At 31.5% G+C, this 19,333-nt stretch overlaps 1 protein-coding gene across 7 annotated transcripts; it reads right to left on the reverse strand.

The window, feature by feature from the left end:
- Window positions 1–2,822: 2,822 nt before the first annotated feature.
- Window positions 2,823–11,514, reverse strand: LOC148311619 (protein FAM151B-like). 7 transcript variants are annotated; one of them, XM_088256291.1, is made up of 7 exons: window positions 11,382–11,514; window positions 9,503–9,585; window positions 9,378–9,427; window positions 8,439–8,518; window positions 7,438–7,572; window positions 4,526–4,773; window positions 2,825–3,709 (listed from the first exon to the last, which is right to left on the reverse strand). In XM_088256291.1, exons 4-7 carry the CDS (start codon window positions 8,443–8,445, stop codon window positions 3,260–3,262), a joined length of 840 nt encoding a protein of 279 aa, XP_088112417.1. In that variant the 5' UTR covers window positions 8,446–8,518; window positions 9,378–9,427; window positions 9,503–9,585; window positions 11,382–11,514; the 3' UTR covers window positions 2,825–3,259. The 7 variants fall into 7 exon arrangements, with proteins under 7 accessions (XP_088112416.1, XP_088112415.1, XP_088112417.1 ...); XM_088256288.1 differs by lacking the exon at window positions 8,439–8,518; XM_088256290.1 differs by lacking the exons at window positions 9,378–9,427; window positions 9,503–9,585; window positions 11,382–11,514 and adding an exon at window positions 8,634–8,754 and having other exon boundaries at window positions 2,823–3,709.
- Window positions 11,515–19,333: the final 7,819 nt, after the last annotated feature.

The raw sequence follows: 19,333 nt of genomic DNA on the forward strand, positions 1-19,333 counted from the left end.
ATATCCAATAAAGATATATTTTATTACCTTTTACGAATAACTGCATTATTATACAAATTATTTTTCGTAGCTAAAATCGTTTAAAATAATGACGTCATTTGTTACTTAGTCTGTATAGTTTTCATGTAGGTATTTATTAATTAAGTTCACATCTCAATAACCATCGAGTTATCAGTGGGTTTCTTTTACAGTTTGTTGTTCTGTTCAATACCAATTTTCGTTAACGTCTCATTTTTTATTGTACTGTAATCTCCCGTTATACACGTTTTCGAAATAACACGGGGCACAATAAAAGAGAAAAACAGACGAAAAAGTATTAAACATAACAGTAATTTGAAATTTCCTATATCCTCCTACGTACTTACTACTCGGTACCAACTAACTAACTACCCATCAAGCCACTTCCCCGCAAGGGTAGGCATAGAGAATAGAACGCCACACCACTCTATCTTTGCAAACATTCTTCGCCTCTTCCACTTTCACGCATTTCCGCATACATACACGCCCATTATTTCGAATCCTAACCTGACCGCTTTTAAGTATTTGACATACCTGATCGTCCCAAGCCATTGTCTCGGTACTATGCGTAGAGGGATGCGGAGATGCGAAAAAGAGTAAGGTGAACAATTTTTGTTACATTTTTTTATTATTTTTTTATCAAATTAAAATACTGTAAGCAATATTGGATTTAATTTTTTAACATCCTGAATTGATTTTTATAAATGTAAACCTATGCACCATTTTTTATTATTTTATTTTAGTACCTATACTTTTTTACAAGGTATCGTATGGAATATCTACCGTGTAAATAGGGAGTTCAAAGTTCATTAATTACCTTACTGATAAGTACTGATAATTTTCCCTTAACTGTTTTTTTATATATTTTTACTGAATAAAAATTAAAAATTAAATTAAAATTAAAATGAAATAAACGAGACATAAGTTGGTCAAAAATTGGGTTGTGGTCCCGTGGTTAGTGTCGCTGACTTTGAGTCAGAGTTTCTGGAGTCAAGCTCACTCTACCAGAACTTGATTAAACTTGGTTCACGAAAATAGTGTGAAGTTGAAATATTTATAAATATAATAATAACACAAATATTTCTTTTGTAATAAACAAAGCAAGAAAATCTATACAAAGTTATACAACACATCATGACGGATGATTCATATTAAAAATAGTTCTACAAACATAAATGAGTAACTCCAGAGTAATTTCCGATTTACCACTTCAAGTGAAAAATGATTTTCAATCATATTAATTTATTAGTCAGCATTATGGTTGTATTAAATTGAGAAAATATTCGTAAATGGATTGAGATAGTAATGAACAGGAGTACTAATACTTGCTATATTTAGCTTCTAGCGGAGGTTTAAGAAATATTTCATAAGCACTAAACCATTTTTAAAAAAATGAGAAAAGATGCATAAGCGAAATATACATATTTAATCTTTGCTAAAAATAACACTTTGAAATTTTATTTCAAATTTAATTCTTACCTTCCGTGAGTTTTTTTTTTGCTTTTTCTTGACAGATTTCCTTATAAAATATCAACAACAGCAAAAATTGCTTTCTGTTATCCAGGAGCGACCTAGCAATTTTACTAAACAGCGTTTAACTAAGCGCCCTGCCTAACAAAAATTACTTTTATTATAAATGTTATAATATTCATTTTTGCACACGAAAGCGTCTAACGTGCTTGCATCGTTTAGTATTTTTCTACCTTCAGATTACCTCAAAAAAATATTCTGATAAACGTAGAAAAATCCCCTTTGTAAAAATGCAGTAAAGATAGAACGCCAATGAGTGTCAAAGGTAGGTAGGTACTGCATGGTTAAAGCAATGTTTAAAATTGTTTTCTTGTATGGTAAACGTCTACACAACTCGATTACTGGTATATTATATATTCGTATTATTGTAACATCTAAGTAGGTCCCTATTTTATTCCATATTTGCGTACTACATGTAATCAACGTGTTTATTTTATAGTTTGATATAGCATATTAATTTCTTATGATCAAACGAGTTCTGAGAAATTTAGAATGGTTGCAAAATTTAATATCAGTATGATGTAATGTATTTTCAGGCTTAATTTACTTTGGTATTTCCTCGAATCCAGAGCCGAGTCACGCCGGTAGGTACTCGTGTCAAAACAGTAACTTTTTCCCTCCAATTTTAAAAGTTTAATCTTTTATCTCCTTGTTAATCACTGAAAATATCAATTATCAAGAGTAAAATAACTACCTGCTAGGTCAGAAAGCCGACAGCTGCTTTTTAAAAAGTCGAGTACTCGTATTTATCTTTCATCAAAAAATATTAAACTATTTTGTCGGAATATTTTTAATGTCTTTGATTTCTCTTTATTTGGCCTAAAATTGTATGTATCTATTAAGTTTTTTTAATATTTAAAACCTGCTGATCCAACAGGAGTAATAATAGCAATTAATATGCAATTTTTCCATTTCTTCCACATAAAAAAAAACCAAACATTATAGTCAATATCATAAGCGTTTTCATTGTTAATAATTGTAGAAATGGGAGATCGAATTTTAAAATAATAATAAAAACAGTTAAATAAAGAAGTCGTTACCTAATTTGATTTTTGGGTTAGATCATTTAAAGCTTATTATGCCGATCAGTGTACAAATTTGATTACCTGTTCTGTATTAGGTACTAGGTCCGCATATATTTGACAATTTGACATCAAAAACTTAAGCTGGAAAGAAATATAAACAGAAAAAGTAATGCAAGTCTCATTCGGGTAACCGAAAGTAACAGTTACACACCTCTAAATTTCAGGGGACACACTTTTTAAAATCAAGAAAATTGTGATCAACAAGTTCTTTAACAATTTTATTTAATTTTTCAACTTCTACAAAAAGAAAAAAATAACAATAAGAAATACAGGTGTAGTACATATCGTAGTCGTACAGGAGAAAGTGACCAACTAACAAAACGTAAAATGTTCAGGAAGTCCATTTAAGTCACTTTTGCTTGGCAAGAAAATAAATATGAATGCAGTAAGTCATTTTTAACAAGTCAATATAATACTTCCAAGTTTGAAATCGCTTTCGGATTTTTCCAGGGCAATATTACGCTAGTAAGATGCCAAATAGTCAATAAACACGTTTTTGTAAAAAAAAATGCACTTGGTAACTTTATCCTGTATGACTACGATATGTATATTCCTGCTTACAAACGGACATATTCGGTACGGGTTACGTTTACATTTGTCAATTTCAGATTATACCATTTTAAAATTCACAAATCGAGCTGATCAGACACCTCTTGGGGGACATCCAAGTACACCCTGTTCAAGCCGACGTCCAAAATGAAGGCTCTCAGTTTGGCGATGTCGACATAATCTCCCTGACTCGACCAAATGGTCAGCGTGGAATTCAAACCGGTCGTCTGCGATAAGAGGTCCAGAATTTGCGTGAGACTGTTTGCCGCCAGCCCTGCCCGCACGGGGAACGTGACGGGGCTGGCCACGCCGCTGTCGCGAATCTTGCGCAACATGTCGGCGACGTGCGTCTCCGTGTAGGACCCGTCCGTGATCGCTCCGCCGTACCGAGTGGTCCAGCCGATGGACAGCATTGCTGCTGGATAATTTTTGCACGCTCTCAAAAAACGATCGGCATTCACCGGGATCGCTATGCTGTTGACCGGCCCAGGTAAAATGTCAGCGTTTATCCAGAGCGGGTATTGAACCTAAAAAGGTTGATGTATTTATTCAATGTGATCTTATTGGAGTAGGTACGAATCAAAGAGCTATCGCGCACTGTTAGCACATAAAATCTCTCCAATACAAATGTTCTTTGGGTATTTTGGCATAGAAATCCTTTGGGTATTTTGGCATACAATTATCACCAATTCATGAAATGCCAAAATGAAATGATATGGACTTTCGGATAGGAAGATGATGAAAGCAATAGGCGCCAATATAACAAAAACAAAAGTAATAAATAGTGATCCATAAGCTACCGATATATCTTAGTTACCAAATTAACTTGAATGATATAAAAAATAATTAATTTATATTATTCTTGACATGTTTTCTGATTAACCTGTAGTATGTAGCTTATGTTTCTAGATCCACTCAGAAACTTATTAGGCATCGCATATTAATAGAATCAAGGTACCTACTTACGAAAAATTAAATGGATATATTTTAAGTAACGAACATAATTCTCTTCGCGAACTTTCGATAAGTTTCTTGGAAGAGCTTTTAAGAGGTTAAAGCGTATCGTGTTGTAGCAAATTTAGCGTTTGAAAGAAAAGCATTTTTAAGATACATTTAAATTACTTTTTTTTATTTTTTTTTATTTGGATTATAAAAAGCTCCCAACTCAAAGTGGCGCCGGAATATTTCGAGAAGGAATAATAACAACGCGCCCTCTAAAAGCATCTGCGGGTTTCTTTTTTACGACATAATAAATTCCCGGACGTGATTCATTGGGATTGAACGCGTCATAATAATCCTTGCGTGTCCATGAATCAGGATTTTTTACAGGAGCGCATTCCTACCTTTTCATAGAGAGCATCTATAATTCCCAAGGACTCCTCGAACACTTGAATAGACTTAAAATCCAGCTTAACTCCCTTCATTGTCACGACCGGGTGTAGATTCGCCTCGTTGATCGTGTGAAGGAATTGTTGGAGGCTAATATCGGATGTGGAGCTGGGCGGGTGGCCCATGACGGGTTGCGGCGCGGCGGTGGGGTCATCTATTAGGGTTCCCATCACTACGTCGGCTTCAATCATCATTATACCACCTGGTCGGAATTAACTCGGAATTAGAATGACCATTCCTGGACCTCGAGCTTCCCGTCTCCCGCCTCGCGTGTCGGATGGAATTTTCAAATTATTTATTTCATACAACTGTATTTACGTAATTGAACCCGGTGCTTACTAAAAAATGTTTTTATCCAATTCAACAAAGCAACAAGCGTAAATGTGTAAGACATATACTATATGTATGGTATGTTTATTCATATAACATGAATTTTTAATAAATTCGTACGAATGTTTTATGTTTATCTTCATAGTGTTCCATTAGCTCTGCCAGTGTAAGATTTAAATGTGTACATGTACAAAACATTAGAAAAAAATAAATATGTATTTTATATGGGTATATGTAGCTATATCATGCAACATGTAAGGTGATTGAAATATACTTGTATGTTTCTCGTCTTTACAGCATACAAGTTTACAAGTAATGTCTTTCGTCCTGAACTCCTTAAGTGACGTCATCTGTATCCGTCAAATATATTCCACCCAAGAGAGTAGGACTAATCACTTCGCCTTCATATAATTAGCGATCAAGTTAACATTCTGTCGAAACGGTGCGGTGCCCTATGCACCATCAGATGCAAATAGGGGTCAAAGAAGAAGTACATATATTACGGACGTACTAAATAATTATGTGAATAAGTCCATCATTAGGTATTGACATAAAGACAACAAAATCAGTGTATTTTTAATTACATAGGAATTGACTTATTTATTATTTAAATATTGCTGAAAGGGCTTACTGAAGCTTCCACAAAGCTCGCCCCTAACTCTGTTAAGTGGCGCTAATGGGGAAATTTATACAACGCTCAACCTTTTTTAATCACCCCAATACGTCCGTAAAAACGTTCCAGGTCATTATTTTTATCCCTTCAAATAAACTTTTATAGCGGCTAAATCATTTTTTTTTGAGCACGGTAATAACGTAAACCAGTGCGGTTTGTGGCAGGAGATAAGAGTGAATGTGTGGCACGTTGAACGGTGAACAATGGAATCGATCTGGCGTAAAGCGGGTTCCGCTCCTAAAGGTGCTCGTCACCTTTTCAAGCAAAGCATATTGTTATATTATTTACATAGCAGGCCTGCCATACCCCAGTGTGAGTACGTGACCAAACTCGACGCCGACACATTATCAACTGTGGATGTTCTCAAAACACAATCAACTTTTCATTCAATACCTATTTGTGGAAGAGTTTATAGCCGGTGGATGATCGTTAAAATTTATATACCAAAATTTCACAATAAAATCAAAATCGTTAAAACTTTTCATTGGAGGTTGAAGAGAAAAAGGAAATAATTCCGTTGATTTATTTTGTTGCGTTAGGCTGAAAATTGTAATGATTATACACTTCTTCGTGGGATTTTTTTACAGCTTCTATTGTTTGTTTTTCTTATTCTCTAAGGGGGAGGAATGTAAAATTTAATCCATATATATCCTCGATTTTTCCACATTATGTTGAGAAATAGGTATAATTCAAAATCGCGACTAATGCAACAGGATTGTAGTTAAGAAAACCTAGATTTAGACTGGCGATGAGTCTGGGTTCTTTTATTAATAATACTATTTTCTATGAGAATTGCAATAAAATTGTTAAAAATTAATTACATATAAGTATCCACTATTTTCAATATGGTCTAGCATGTTAATTAAATTCCATACAATGTTTAAGAAGACATTGGATTGCATTTTATTAGCATCAAACAATATCATTTATTGTAGACTGAGATCATCCATGATACACGCATTAATTAAGGCACATTGTAGACCAAACAGTCCGAAGAATAATAATTAATTAAAACAATTGGAGTATTAATAACCCAACAAATGAACGTTCGGGGAACCCCTGCTCTGTTTCTGGCGCCGGTTGTACTTGAATAACACGAAGCTACACGATAACATTCATTATAATATAATATGGTAATTCTGCTGAGTCTCCCAGTGAAATGCAAGGCTCATCAGTATGCGGCAGGTCCTTGTTTCGATATTCAGCTGGATCAACATATTAAACAAGTGTTTCTGTCAGAACGTGTTACCGTGAAGTAGACCTAAAGGTCCTAAAGTATGGAACCTCACATTTGCTTAACACGTTCACTTCGTTCAATATGTCGCGAACAATCAAGAGATCCTGACAACAAAGCAATTTTCAAAATGCTAAAACTTGATTAAAAATATGATATGTAGATGCTAGTACGCACTAATTCCTTTGTGTGTAGAATTCACGCACGGTTGATGATTATACTTGCTTTGAGACAAACAAGTATAAACATAAGTCGTTTAGGGGACTTAACCTGAGTTTTGAGTTTATTCGAAAATTATATTTACATTCATACATGAAGTGTCATTATTTATTTTTTCTGTTTTTTTTTTATTCATTAAACACTGACATAAAATACCGTGTCAAGACTGTAAGGGTCTTAGTTATTCAATGATACCTTAAAGTCGCTTGTCTCTGTTACTAGCCATACGCGCCTAGTGCGTACTCTGTAACGAGGGAAATGTTAGATGTACGTGCCTGACGCGTCGCCGCACTCGTGTTAATTTACAAAAAAAAAAAAAAAACACAGAGAAGTTATCTCGTTTCTATCTAAGATTATATACATTAAAAAGAGCGAGATTAAATTAAATATTTACCTTTTCTTATATTTACCTTTCAACACTTCACCGAGATAAGTTGCATTGTTTACTGCGTGCGCCCAACTTACTTTCGTTAAGTTATCTTTGATATTAGGAAAGAAATCAATAGTATTTGGTGGAGACTTTAATGGTCCTGTATCGCCACAACCTGTAAATTGTGTTATTTTACTAACATATAATAATAACAAAAATAAAAATCTGTTTCATTGTATTTCCCGTTAAGCTCCATTTAATTCATTACTTATTTTAGGTATACGATGAAATTTAATCTCGTTTAGGGCTTCTCACTTTATCCATTGTAAGCATAATGCGTTAGAAAACTATCGAGAAATAAACGATTAATAAACAGTTTAGTTTTAACGGAAGTGGTGAAATGGGTTCTTTGGCCATTAATACAAAAACTATAATAATATTAGTACTCTTTGTTCCAAAGTGGCAGCTAAACAGTGAATGAAATTTTAAGTCAAATATGTAAATACAAATAAAAAGGTGTTAGTTAATATTAAACAACAAACATATAATGAAACTAATAAAACACGTACTGTATGATTAATATTCATTTATCTTAGCAATATATCTAAACCAATAATACACGAAGGCATATAACACCTATAAAAACAAACCCAAAAATAAAATATTTGTACTGTAAGCCCATTGACGCACGGCGCAGGAAACATTAACAGACCGGCATTGTGTACTTATACGATGTGTATTCCTGCATTGATATTTTTTATAAGTTTCTAAAATAAAAGCCATTTTTCGAGTTTTCTGAAATCGATAGACGGCACATCACTATAGCAGCTATCACAATGAGCGTCACGTGACCAGTCAAAAGTCAAAACAAGATAACACAGAAGATAAACATTCACGAGTCGAAAAAGTGACTGTATTAATTATTGCTATAATAACCGGTGAGGGTATAATAATTCATTATATAAATATTAAATATAGGTTAGTATTTACTATTTGCGCTTTAGTTAGGAAGCATCTAATAGAAACTCCGTGTTTATTTACCTTCCATTGTTTACCTCACGAATTCCTCTCTCATTTCTAATATTCTATTATGGAGACTGTTTTCAGTTGCAGTCTGTCAACTGAATCAGAAAGCAAACACAAACTAAACTTCTTCCAATAAATCGAATAAAAATTCACAAACGAGAGAAACGATTATATTATATATTATACTTTAATGCGATAACTGGAACTTACTGTACTTTGTGCACATGAAAAATATAAAAATGAATATTTTAAAAATATTATTCATGTTGGGTTATTAATTTGTTCCGATCAATAACCACAACGATCACCTGAGCTGACCTGTACTCGAACTGACAACTGACGTGACCGAGTTGCATAGAAAACAAAATCCTGATATCGAACACCTGACATCTGTCAAATCGCGCGTAGGGTTGTGCATTGCGTTGTCGATTTTTTTTCGATCGCATTTGTCGAAATTAAACGACTATTATTTTAAACACGTGCGAATGGATCGGCCACATGCTAAGACAAGAGGGTTTCCTGCACCAAATAATAGAGGGGACGATCGAGGGAATAAACTCCAGAGGACACCCACGCCGCGAATACCTATGTGACTTATACGAAGACATGGGCTGCTCGGCGTATGAGGAGCTGAAGAGGACTTCCGAAAATAGGCGAGAATGGCGAAAGAGATGTCATATGTTGCTACAAACCAATCCGCAGGATTGAAACCAAATAAGAAGATTATTTAAAAATGAAATCTATCAATGAAATACTATAAGAATATTGGAATACTATAAGAACTTGAAAGTAATATCATATTTGAAAAGCTACACAACTACTATTTTGGTCCTACGCTTTCGTTGAATCGTCAACATCCAGCTAATGAAAATTATTTTTTGTTGCCTATTAAATATGTTGTTCAATGTAAAATAGAACGGTGTTTGAAAAATAAATAAATTAAAACAATCTTACTTTTTAGAAGTACTTGTATCCACATTTTTAGAAGTGAAAAATGAATCATCCTACAAAAAAATAATGAAAATTTTAGAACATAGATTCGTTTTCATTATTTAATAATCTATTTTGAAAATAATTACATATTTATCATTATTTGTTATTTTTCTCCATTCCACAAATCGATAATCTTGGTAATTTTGATCAGTGAACAAAATATTGTTTCCTAAAATAAAACACTTAAATCAATATTTTGTTTAAAAAATACAACAGCAAATACAAAACACGTGCTTATTTTTCAATTAATTTGATTTAAATTCGATGAATTAACGACAAATCGTCAATGACAGCATTAATTCTTATTTTTAAAATGCCGCTCAGCAAAAAAGAAGATGGCGAAATCCGCCGTGATTGTATTAACACTACACTATTATTCAGAAAACTGGAAAACCTTTGACCTCATTTTTTAAATTTGATAAAGCAGACAAATTGGCGGCACACATAAAACGGTCCTTTTTTATCAAGTTACTACTTACTTTGTATATAAACAGATTAATTACTATTAAAAAATATGATTCCATTTTTTATGTGAGAAACGTTTTAAAATACGACATCAATACCCAACTATCATTCGCCATTTCGCACACCTATAACACTTTTCGCATACTTAGAATACCTAAAAAAAGTTTTCTTATTACATACACAAATTCGTCCGCCACCGAGTGTAATGGTCAGCATGCTCGGCTACCGTTCTGGAGGTCCCGGGTTCGATTCCCAGGGGAGAGGTCTAATAAATATAAGTGATTTTTTCACTCTAATATTTATTCAATATTACCCTGGACTGGTACTTGAAGCGGAGGTTTAATCACCTTTCCTTCATGTGTTAACGATCAAGATAACACTGCGTTTATATGATGCAGTGCCCTATGCACCATGGGGGTGCGGATATGGGTTAAAAAATAATAATTGCACAAATATTTCGTAACTATTTCTTGGGGCTAAGCGACCTGTTGTGATAACGTTGACTCGAACCTGGAAACTCAAAATCCGCGACACTAACCACGGGGCCACAACTCCACTCCAATTTCATGTATCGACGACTTACATTTATATTTCAAGTCAATGCAAGTCCATTTAAAAAATATATAACAATAAATCAACGTATTTAATTATTGAGTTTTTTTTTCTGAAGGGTGAGTCGTGGCTCTATTTATCGAACATAGAGATAAGGAGCCCACACCTCACCAAAAAGTGACATTCAAATAGTAATATTTTAATATTGATGTTGATGAATGACACTTTGATTCTCGATGCTGTAACTCTAATTATTATTATTTTAACCTGCAAAAAAAACTGTGTGGAATATGTTTCTAAAATCTAGGAAAAAAAGAAAATACAGAAAATATTTTTCTAAATATTTATGTTACTGTATAAATGGTAATGTGAGATCTGGGCCACCGAGCTGTATAAATTTTACAACCTTTAACTCTTACCACTCTGTAGGCCAGACAATCTGGCCCGTATGATTCTAGTAGGCAGCTCAGTGGGCCACAATGTCTGGCTTGGCGCAGGTATAACTTTAATCACTGATTTCTCTATCACCCAAGTATATACTACCAAAAAATATTTCAGATAAATACAGGTAATCTTAATTAACACGGTCATACGAATTGACAGACAGAGTGTCCCAAAATTAGGGAATCAAAATATTTATTTTAATGGTAGAAAAATGTCGCCTTTTTTTGATCAGAGAAGCTGATCAGTTATGAGAAAAAATGGTCAGAGTGGAAAGGGATCAATTTCTGTGGTAAAACGGAATAGGGCATAAGTCTGTAACATATACTACAGGACTTGTGCCCCTCTTCCGTGTCCCACAGATTTTTCACATTTAAACCAACAATTGTAAGTTTTTTATGTAAGTATATTTATTATTATCGTTACTGCTAAAGAGTTTTCTACGATCCCTGATATAATAAACCACTAATTTAATAATTGTAACCTCAATATAAGATATCTATTTACCTGTCCGATTACAGCAATATTGATAGACACTACCTATTTCAGAATAATTTCTTGTGTGAATAAAATTGACATTTAATATTATTTTCAATCAAATGTAAAATAACCGTTTGACAGTTAAAGTGACCTAGCTAAGGATATTAATTTAACCAAAATGTCAAACTAAAATAAATGATGATCTGTTCTGATCAATTTAAAAAATGTTTATTGTAAGTACCTTATTATGTTTGTATTATAATTACGGAGTTATAATATAAAACTATTTTTTTAATACTTGAAATGAGCAGTGAATGATTATTTTTAAAAACATAGACTCACGAAAAATTAAAAGACACATTAATGTTCATTTTTCATAAAGGTACTACTTTTACTTCTTTTGAGATGCGAAAAAACAATTTATTTAATAAAATGACAACTACATATGTAGTTTTTTTCCCATATATATTTTATTTGACATGTGATCGGATTTCGTCATTACCGACATTATCAGACTGGGAGGAGGATAGACAAAATTCTAGTGAATAATTATTTAAATCTTTAAAAAGTTATAATTAGGGTTTCAAATATGATTTTTTAAAATTTTATTTTGGAAATGGATTTTTGTATGAAAATTTAAATATTTACTACCAATTTACCGAATTATTTATTTACTATGTTAACTTTTCAGACCTCGTTTGGTTCTGAAGTCGAAAGATGAATCATTTACGAAAACGACAAAGTTTATATCCATACAAACATATATTACACAATTTGGTGTCTTCTTATGGTTATAAATGGAGTAATAAAATATAATTATTCTTCGTTAACTTTAATATTTACGTATTTATAATTAAACAAAAGCAATCGTTTGATTATTTTCCCAGTTTGTGTCTCTTTAATGGCCAACGACGTGATTATTTTTTAAAATTATTTTATCATCATCACTGCATTCTAAAGCAATTTACGTAATTTTCTGAGAAATCCACAGGTGGTTTTGATGGTACTACTCTATCAAGCCACCTACGTGGATAGATCATTACATCTTATTCCAGGGCTGTGCTGAAAGAGTATGTATTTTAAAGCTTTTGATTCTGTCATTTTATCGTAGGTACTATGAAAGACCACACGTTTCTCATCAAAATCATTTGCGATTTTAAGAAATTCAGTTATATCAACATCTTTTTCTTATTCTTCTTTTTCTGTCCTCCACTGCTGTATATAGGCCTTTTCCGTATCCTTCATTTTTTCCAGTCTGTTATTTTATGTAGTAGTATATTTGTGACTTTAAATAATTTATTGTTATATTAAATAATAATTCCGATTTCATGGGAGCATATAACACCTTGTTGAAACAACACGGTGTTTGCTCGATCTTTGTCCACGTTTAGGCAAGGTGATCAGTTCTGCACTCTAAGTTCTTGGATATAGATGCAGAATATATCTGAGAAGATATAGGTGACGTAGGCAAAGAGCTTAGGGGAATGATATTTCTTGCTTTATTTTATGCCTTCACTTGTTTGTGAGCGTGTTTGGGTACACGAATTTGATCAGTAAAAATCAGCGCTTAGATGAATTAAAACCCCTAAGTATTATTTATACTTAGTGCCTAAAGCCCAGTATGTATCTGAAGAATTGATAGAAGTCGAGTACAGACCCTGTATCTACAGCGTAAGTTGTACTGTGATATGGCCCAGTATTCGTTAAGTCGCAAACTTAATTTTCTCTAAATCCGGTTACATTTTACGTAATTGATTTTTTCTTGAAACACCGTTTTTGCATTAAAAAATAAGTTTTTATTCGAAATAATTTTATGGTTTTGAAAAGAAAAAAATGGTTGAAAGGTAGGTAAGAAGTTAAAAAAATATATTTATGTATTAATTTTTAAATCAAACACAGATTTTTTGAGTCTACTAAATTAAATTTTACTAACAAAAACACATAAAAAATTAATATTGTGACAATTGTTTCGCTTAGTTACGGCATTTGCAAACAAATGTGAAGATCAAATGGACTGACGATCCTTATATATTATGATCTTCACATTCGTTTGAAAATGCCATAACTAGGCCAAACAATTGTCACAATATTATTTTTTATGTGTTTTTGTTAATTAAATACAACTTAGTAGACTCAATAAATATGTGTTTGATTTTAAAATTAATACATAAATTAAAAGGGAGTTCTACAAATTAAACGCTAAATAAATAAATAAAAAATAAATAAAATCTTTCTTTAAATCGGGCGTGAAGAGACATGTGACCTCTCCGGTATTCTCCGGTGGAATAAATTCTGTGTTTGCGAAATTTCCCGAAATGCATGTGCATTTCGAGAAATTTCGCACTGTCATTGAATGATCGTGAAAAAAAAGGAATTTGAAATCTATATAGTTTTTATTTTATTTATACCTACGAGTATATATTATACAAGGTAGCGTCGCAAGTTGTAACCCTGCTAATGCGTTTGATGGTGCGTTTCCCAATCTATTGTATCTTCGGTGGTTCCCGCGTTGGTACTTACAAGTTGTGTAAATAATCCTTTTATAATATTTGAAGTCCAAACAAAATGTATTAAGTTAAACTTCACTTACCACTTGTTTTTACTTCTAAGAATAATAAGGCCTACCTACCTACTGGTTTCTAAGTGGAACAGACATCGTATAATAAATTAACAATATTATGTCAACATTGTTACATACAGTGCTCTGGCACTAAATACATTTTTCTTCTCTTTATTGTTTAGCTTAGCAGCGAAACATGAGATAAGCAGATAAGCGCTGGAAGACAGTTAGTACAGTATCTAACTCCTAATAAGTATCTAACTCATAGTAAGACATTCTTTTGAAAATGTCATAACAAGGCGAAAAAATCGTCACAAATGTATTTTTTTGTTTTTTAACAATAAACTGCAGTTTAGTATACTCAAAAAATCAGTGTTTGATTGCAACATTCAATATATATAAATAATATATATATATATATATATATATATATATATATAAATAAATATATATATATATATATATATATATATATATATATATATATATATATATATATAAATATATATATATATATATATATATATATATATATATATATATATATATATATATATATATATATATATATATATATATATATATATATATATATATATATATATATATATATATATATATATATATATATATATATATATATATATATATATATATATATATATATGTATATATAAATATATATATATATATATATATATATATATATATATATATATATATATATATATATATATATATATATATATAATATATATATATATATATATATATATATATATATATATATATATATATATATATATATATATATATATACATATATGTATATATATTTGTTTGTCATTGTATTTTTTTAAACTGTTTTTTTTTTTAATATTTGTGATGATACATGATACAGGAAATGATATAACCTCATCTGATGTTTAATATTTATGATAAAATCATTTTGAATTCAGGCCTTGTGGTTTTGCAGTTAAGTGCACGCGTGGGTAGATATTTTGTACGAATACCCACTAATTATATTAACACCGCAAATAATTATTAAGACGATAGTCTTTGAACGCGCGACCTTTAGGAAAATGATATGCTTTCTCAATTCCTCCGAACAATTTACGAAAGTATAGCCTCGCATATTTACATATGTACGAGTGCATGTGCATATATTTTCTACTTTTTTTAAACAATAACTATTAACCTTCATATTCCTTCCACTCCATCCTGGCTGTAGGGAATTCTCGGTTAAAAAAAGTTTCGCGGTTTACTACTTTCTTGTATTAAAAATAAACTATTTGATAAAATATAGATAAAACGTTACTGTCTACGTAGAAAATTTCATAATATTATAATAAATAACGTATATCAATGGACATTATTAACAAAGTAACCCTATCGATTAATAATTTTTTTTTACGAAAGTGTTTTTTTTTTTAAATTATGTTTTATACATTCTTCTTCTTCGAACCCTTATCTGCACCCGATGGTGCATAGGGCACTGCATCATATAAACGCAATGTTATCTTGATCGTTAACACATGAGGGAAAGGTGATCAGCCCTTCGCTTCAGGTTCCAGTCCAAGGTAATATTGAATTAATATGTAATTTATGATGTTCGGTCGATTTTGAAATAATATTATACATATATTACAAAAAAAGAGAAATATTAATACTATAGAATGATCTCGCGGTCACCGGGTTCAACTATATAATTTTCTAAAACCTACACACTCATAAACTTGACTTTTGAAATTTCTGTGAAAAATTAATCACATATGGATTTAAAACCCCTTCTAACCAAGTGTAACTTTTTTTTAACGTTACTCATATATTTCATGAATAATCAAATGCCTGAAATTATGAGTCAAAACATTTCGTTTTCAACGGTGGGATCACTTGTAATTCAAGAGCAAAATAAAAGTAAATACATACGAGTTATGTTAGTTTTGATTTTGCAGCGTTAAGCGTAACCTTATAAAAAAGAACACTGGATTAAAAAATAAACGCAAAAGTAAGTAATGTAGGTATCTACCTAAAGTGTGATGATAAAAAATATCAACCGCGTCTTTGACATTTTGAAAAAGGAACGTGCGTGCAGCTCGCGATTTCAAGTTATTTCTTTTCACAACGTTTATGATGATTTTGTGCGCATTTTCTCGTTATATTTTTTTACTGTTACAAGCCTTTTTGCTTACTGGACTCTTATTAGACTCCCTTTTAATCACAGAACGCGGAAGAACTACTCTATGTTTTTTTTAAGTACTCGTACTTCTCAACTCTTAGGTGTCGTCTTAATAACCCAAAGGTGTTTAGAAGGTTGCGGCTTCATAAATGGACGAAATGGGTTCCTCCTCCTCTCCTTAAAGGTGAAATCATCATAACTCAATATCGTATAATACAGTATATTTAGAAATTTTAAATATGCGTAGGTATTCCATGGTAACATGTAGGTACTTATTACGAAAGCCAAAATCTACTATGACCTGCGTACTTATTATATTTCATAGTGCAAATACATAACTCGATAATTTATTCTGTATATTATTATGTTGAGCAGTTGACCTTTCTATCCGTTTTATACATAAAATTATTCATTCAAATCCGTTTAATGTAAGCAAAATTATAGACACACGATCTACTATTACATTCTGCTCATGCATACGACACTGCATCTCTGCTGCATCGTCAAAATATTTTACCTGTATCGATGAGTGAGTTCTTTCGAAATAAATAATGTGTCGAGTTGTGGTCCGTGGTTAGTGTCGCGGACTCTTGAGTCAGAGATTCTGGGTTCGAGCCCACTCTACCATAATTTAATACCTATTTTTAATGAGCCGCTTAGACTCGCAGAAATAGTATGAAATTGCTTTTTTGTACATAATAAAAACACAAATATTTCTGTTTTTTTTTTCTAATATTTGTAACTACAAACATAATACTACATTGCAATAATAAATTGTATTAAAATTGTAGGTGTTAAATGTCGAATGTACTAACTTAAAAACACGCTCTCGCCATATAAATTTTATATATTTATTAATATACATAATAAATATCTTCTACTTAGTCTAGTATCCTATGAATGTTTTTTTTTAAAGTTTTTCAGTGATAGTTTTTTTTACATGCCAGATATGTATGTGTGTTCACAAATTAAAGACAACAAAATATGATTGACTGACTGAAAATATGATGACTTTATAATAGTTATTCAATCAACAATGATGACAAAACAAAAATGTATTTTTGTTTTCTTTTATAAATTGTGTTACCGGTATTGCAACAAAAATCTCACTACAAGTCGTATTTTTTTCCGTAAACGCATCATTATTGTCCAATCTTCTTTGAGACTAATTTAGATTTCATGATAAGGTTTGTCCTGAGATTAATTTCATTTTTAATTTACGAAAGCCCCATAATATTACATCACTAGAATAATGTTTCTCCAGTTGCGTTATTTTTTATTTAAAATCTGCCGCTCAAACGTTTGAACGTTTCATTCTGGAAACACATTTATTTTACTTAAAACACCCATCGATAAAAGTGTGGAACAAATGGTTATTTGCAGAGTTTTGTACCCTCTATCGTTAAAAATAAAAGTCATTATTGTCTAATACGTTCTATTAGTCCGTTACTCACTCCATATTGCTTTACTTTGTTGTCACTAGATGTCGTTAAAGTTTGTCATTTGGTTAGTTATATAATTTTTACCTTGTTTTATTTACATTAGACCCAGTATTCGATAAATCGCAAATAAATTTTCTTTAAACCGAAGTAACATTTGACGTAATTGTTTTTTTTTCTTAAAACACGGTTTTTGTAATGAAAAAATAAATATTTTTTTCGAAATAAACATATGGTTTTGAAAAGAAGAGTTATTGAAATGTTAGGAGTTTAAAAAAAATTGTTACAATATAAATTCAAAAAAACAAAAAAAATATTTTCTTTAAAAAAAATCACCAGTGAGGTGATAACTGGCTCTCAGCGCAGCCAGACGCTAAATGAATTATATTATTTAGCTTCCGGCCTAAAAGAGTAATCGAGTAAAGCCTTAAATGAATATTACAAAGGTTGTCATGATTTTTTAGGTTTCCAAATGATTCATATTTGGTGGTAATTATACAAGGAGTTTTCCTTAAATAATTACCACCAAGCATGAATAATCATATCCATACTTTCCATTATTTGTGCAAACATTAAGAACCTCGATCTCTATTACAGATTTATTTTTAGTGAAACAAAACCACGTTTCATAATATAGGTACATACCCACCTTTATGACTCTCATTTTTTAAAGTCCACAATTTGATTCGACAACGTTGGTTTAAGATTTATCACCACTCATTTTAATCTTCGCCCACTTAGTGCATGTTGGTCCTCGGGTCGACCAAAAATGCATGTGATTAATATTTTGTGTAGTTGTGTGTGAATAGTGTTATGGTAGTGACGCGTAGTATTGTTTGTATGCTGGTGTACTGATAGTGTTGACCAAGAGATGGTCTCGAAACCGATAGACTAAAATCTCGGTGGGGAAATATAAACTTTTGTAAAAACAAAATTACTAACCACAAAGAAAATGCTATGAACATCAAAAATATGTATAACTCTTATGTTATTATTTAACCTACTAAATGGAAAACTAACAACTTAATTGTTGCATAAAATAGAGAACCCTTTTTTACACAAATAATAGGTGTTACATATATGAAACAAGTCAGTGATGGGATTCAAGATTTTCAATAAACAGAACATTAACATAACATCTGAGATTGCTCCAATTATAATAGTGGGTATAGATTTAGAAGTCAATTAAAAGTAATGTAACGATGTTGTAAATATTTTTACAATGTGGCGGACCAAGTAAACAGAACATGCTCCGATACATGATCTCAATCGGAATATTGTGGGACAACAAAGGATTAAGGACTGATTCGGCGAACTGTAAAAATTTTAGGCACCACTGAAACAAATATGTCATACGTAAATGTAAACGAAAAACTAAATACTGTTTTCGTTTGGAATCAATGCCTGGTCTAAAGCGATCTTACGCCCTATCATTTAATAAAAAAGGACAGAAATAAACACCTTTGTAAATTAATACAAAGATATTATTCTCTCCTCCCTTACAATCAAGTGCCTTGGCCCTGTACCTAAAAACCTATGGTGATTCCAAACCTTAGAAATTGATATGTTTGGTTTTATCGATTCGTTTACAATTTGATCATTGATTATGGCGTTCCGTTTGTCCTAATGTTCTTCTTATTTCACTATTTTAAGCTGTTTAATAAGAACAAATTAACCAAAAGTAGTCGTGTGAGCCATTGTGTGCATTACCTGCATTATACAAGTAAAATTTTATTTTTTTATAAGAAGGCTTATTTTATAAGATATATTATTATATTTCAATGAAATAAACATACAGGGA

Source organism: Brachycentrus maculatus, unplaced genomic scaffold, assembly GCF_059751285.1.
Source record: "Brachycentrus maculatus isolate JH-2025_06_01 unplaced genomic scaffold, ASM5975128v1 h1tg000060l, whole genome shotgun sequence".
NCBI lineage: Eukaryota > Metazoa > Arthropoda > Insecta > Trichoptera > Brachycentridae > Brachycentrus > Brachycentrus maculatus.